Here is a 3,964-nt window from a genome sequence, read left to right on the forward strand (position 1 = left end):
AAACTCACAAATCAATCCCAATCGAGTCGAATTTCCCCTCCCTCTCATCATATCCTGTCCTCTGTCCTCCTCATCATAATCGTCATCGCCACCGCTATTATTACCCATCCGCACCACTCCTTTCCCTTTCCCCTTCTCATCCCCTGTCCCTTGCTCGGTCGCGCTACGCCAACACCCACAGCGACGGCGGAAGCAACACTAGACCCCCTCCGCCCCTGGGCGCATCTTCGCTCCCGCCGCTCCCGCCTCTCATTCTCCGCGCTCATACTTGATGCGAGAGACGTTGCGGATGATGCTGGAAGGGATAGCGATGGGATATACGCTGGTGCCGCGCGGGAGGAGGGTGAAAAGGTGTGTGGAGAAGGGGAGTGATGAAGCCTTTTCGGGAGTGTTTGGGAATGCGTATGGGTGTCTAGAGTGTGATTCGGTGGGGAGGGAGGGAAGGGGGTGAAGTTGTTGTTGAGATGCCATCACTGCCGTAGTTGAAGCTGTAGCTGTAGCTGTAGCTGTAGCTGTTGAAAGAGTTGTTGAGTGGGATGGGATATGTGGGAGGGAGCGCGAATGGGGCGGTGGTGAGGGCGCTTTGATCTCAGCTATTGTATCGTCGTATTTTGGTGGTTGCGAGTGGGGCGGAAGAGTGGACTGTCCATGGTGGAGCGAATCCGGGTATTTCGAAGAAGCAATAGTGGCTGTTGTATCTCTTCTGTCTTGTGAAAGCATTCGTGTATTGTGTGGCTTGTACTCAGTTCTTGATTCTGTGGTAGAAGCACTTGATGTTGATGGAGATCGACTGGGGGGTTGTTGATATTCTGCCCGAAGCATGTCGCTTTGAATCGCTTGCTTATCAAACGTTGGAGTAGTAGGTGTAGGTGTTGGTGAATAGTCATGGAATTGCGTCTGCCCTTTTAACTGGGAACTGTCTACCTTCACAAGGCCGAGGGCTTCTTCCTCCGTGCCGTCTCTCATCATACTACGTTTTTGCTCGTTTTGATGATGATTCCGCGACGAAAGGTGGCCAAACGCAAAAAGACGATTTCCTGGAGAGGTAGAATGTTCTGCCATGTTACCACCATCATTATCATGCGGTGGCTCGTTAGACATCCGTCGACTAAAAAAGTTATGGAATGAGAACTGTCGACTTGGGGCATGATGCTGGACTTGTTCTGGAAGAGTATTGCTACGACTGGGCGACTGTGGGTTGGAAGAGCCACCGGATTTGACACTACTCGCCCATTGAATCGTCTGCACTGTTCCGCTTCGGTTCCGGCGATGGTTATGTTGAAACGCTTCACCAAGAGAGCCGGGTGCCTCGGCTTCAGTCATTCCAGAATGTAAATCACCTTTTTCATCCGTCTCACTTGCGATCGTGGTTAGCATCGGCCGGATCGGGCTATGCATCCCCTGAGATGAATGATTCGGTCTCCAGTGGGGATGCAGCCCACTGGATGTGCGACTGCGAGCAAAGAACGAACTTTTGCCACTCCCTTTGGTGCTAGGTCTGTGGTGGGGAAGCTCTTCATCAACAAAATCAGGGAATTTCGACATGCCCAGAGGTGGGTGACGGTTCGTTATCCGGCGTGAAGGGATACTTAGGGGGCTTTCTCCGACGACAGTCCTACGTCTCCGTAGCCCGTCCCATTCGATCACTTCTCCTTCCCGCGGTGGCTCCAATTCATCAATTTTTCTCTCCTCATAGTATCTCCTAGCTTCCTCCTCCTCCATCCTCTGTCTTGCACTCGATATCCGACGAATAATGGCAGCTGTGCCACGAATGGCGTCGGCCTTTGGTTCAGATTCCGGTTGCTCCTGCTCAGCAACTTCGCGTACCTGGTCTAAATCGCCTTTGAAAATAGCAGTATCCGGAACGTCCTTGGCGGATTTTGAGAGCTGTAATAAGACAACGCCAGAACAAATTTGAAGAAAACCCATGACAACTGTAGTAATGTTAATTGCAGTCCCCTTGAATCCTTGAAACAGAATTGCAGACGTAACGATCGTAGCACTCGTAAAAAAGACGTAGTATGTAGGTGTAACCAACGCCGCATTAAAAATATTCAACGCTTTCTGTGAGGAAAGGGACATCAGAAACGTGTATGTGATTAGATAGACCGGCGAGTGGATGGAATGCACGGATAAGATAGGAACTTACATTTAAATAAATGATCTCAGTCAACAGCGTCCCAATAACAAATACCAACAAAACATACAAAAACCACTCCTTAAATTGAGATATACCCTGGATCTGAGAGATGATAGCAGCTCCCAGTCCCTGAGTCGCGACAACGCTTAGGCCACCGATGAGACTGCAGATGCTGAGATAGACAAACATGCTCTTGTTGCCATACCGGGGGCCTGCCCAGAGTGCAACAAAGGTGCATCCCACAATAATGAGACCAGCCCAAGTGAGAAAACCGGGAGCGATGACAAAATGTTTCATGTCCTGGATGGTCGCGACGGACGACTGAGAGGGGGCATTCATGGCGATGATGACGGAGCCGATGATGCAATTGAAACAGCCTACTTTGCCCACGAAACTCAGGCGTTCCTTGAGGAAGATAGCAGAAAGGATGGTGGTGACGACAACGGAAAGGGCACCAAGGGGTGTCACTAAAATTGCGTCGACAAAGGCATACGCGACGAAGTTGCATATTTCCCCGATAATCATTCTGATTACGTTAGTTTGTTTTCCTTTTTTGACATCCACACACGCTCATCCATATATTGATATATATTGATATACCCCTACAATATCAGAGCTGGGGCTGTGAAACAAAGACGAAAACCAACTTACAATGTCATCCCGCCCCACCACCACCACACCTTCAAATACCCCATCCCCTCTCCAGGATCCTCATTATACTTAACATTTGCCTTGAGCAAGCCGACCTTTTTCAGCACAAAGGAGACGCCGATGAAAAGTCCCGAACCGACAGCCAGGGAGATCCCAACGGCCTTGAAAGCGGGAGGCCTGCCATCTGGGCCACCGAACGCGCCACCGCCTGCGCCACCGCCAGACCGCGCATAAATTAAATGAGCATCTGTGGTGTCAAGCATGATATGTAGATATTGGCGATGGAGAAAGGGTGAAATAGAACCTCAATTTTATTCGGTGGGAAAAAGACACCCGAGAGAGCCACTGAGGTTTTATTCTACCACTCCTGAGTTCGGGCTGGTGTATGTGGGATCGTGGTTCCTTCTCTCAACCGGAGGTCAAGCTTATGTTGGGTATTATTTGGCGAGAAGTTAAAAATCGAGGGGGATGCGGTCGAGGGAGGGATGAGAGGGAAAAGAGAGAGAGAGAGACAGAGAGAGAGAAATTTAAACTGTCTAGTTTAGGCCATTGCTCTCAGCGATATTTGTTCGAGAGTTTCGTCGCAGCAGCGGATTGTGCGGTGTCGTGGATGGAATGAATTTGGAGGTTGGTCAGAAAGGGGGAGATACCAAGGGACAATATTTCTACAAACGACATCAGCAGCTGAGAAGTGGCGAGGATCGGTCTACTATTAGGAAGGCAGGTTTTCTGCAACGATCAGCGGTTCAGTTCAATCCATGCAATGCGGCCCGTCAAGGGTTGGCAGCCAGTCAACAACTGTGTGATGCCAAGCTGGTGAGTCTATCCTCTTGGTGCGGTACATACCCGAGATATATAAATTGATACGGCTTCGACTGATACAGATGTTTAACTAACAAAACGACCCGAGGACGAGTCTAAAGCGGAGGAGGAAGAGGAAGAAAGCGTAGTGAGGAAAAGGAGAAGCACTGCACCCCCTGGGCAATCCTAGGAATCAGCAACGGACTGCAATATCGCCGAAAATAGTTCTGTTTCGCTTGGTGGGGAGTTTGGATGAAAATGTGTTTCTTGTTGCTTTTTGCCCAACCGCGCCTTGACGATGAGACTATCGATGTGTCCAGCAGATCAGATCGGAGTTCTTCCGCATGTTTTGAAACACAATAAATAACAATC

General features: G+C 49.7%; 1 protein-coding gene across 1 annotated transcript; it reads right to left on the bottom strand.

Moving 5' to 3' along the window:
* Positions 1–249: 249 nt before the first annotated feature.
* HCAG_07414 (conserved hypothetical protein) lies at positions 250–3,054 on the bottom strand (the record flags this gene model as incomplete). The annotated part of the gene is made up of 4 exons (XM_001537942.1): positions 250–1,340; positions 1,473–2,064; positions 2,150–2,666; positions 2,792–3,054. 4 exons carry the CDS (start codon positions 3,052–3,054, stop codon positions 250–252), a joined length of 2,463 nt encoding a protein of 820 aa, XP_001537992.1.
* Positions 3,055–3,964: the final 910 nt, after the last annotated feature.

The sequence above is a fragment of the Histoplasma capsulatum genome, genomic scaffold, assembly GCF_000149585.1.
Source record: "Histoplasma capsulatum NAm1 scaffold_8 genomic scaffold, whole genome shotgun sequence".
Lineage (NCBI taxonomy): Eukaryota > Fungi > Ascomycota > Eurotiomycetes > Onygenales > Ajellomycetaceae > Histoplasma > Histoplasma mississippiense.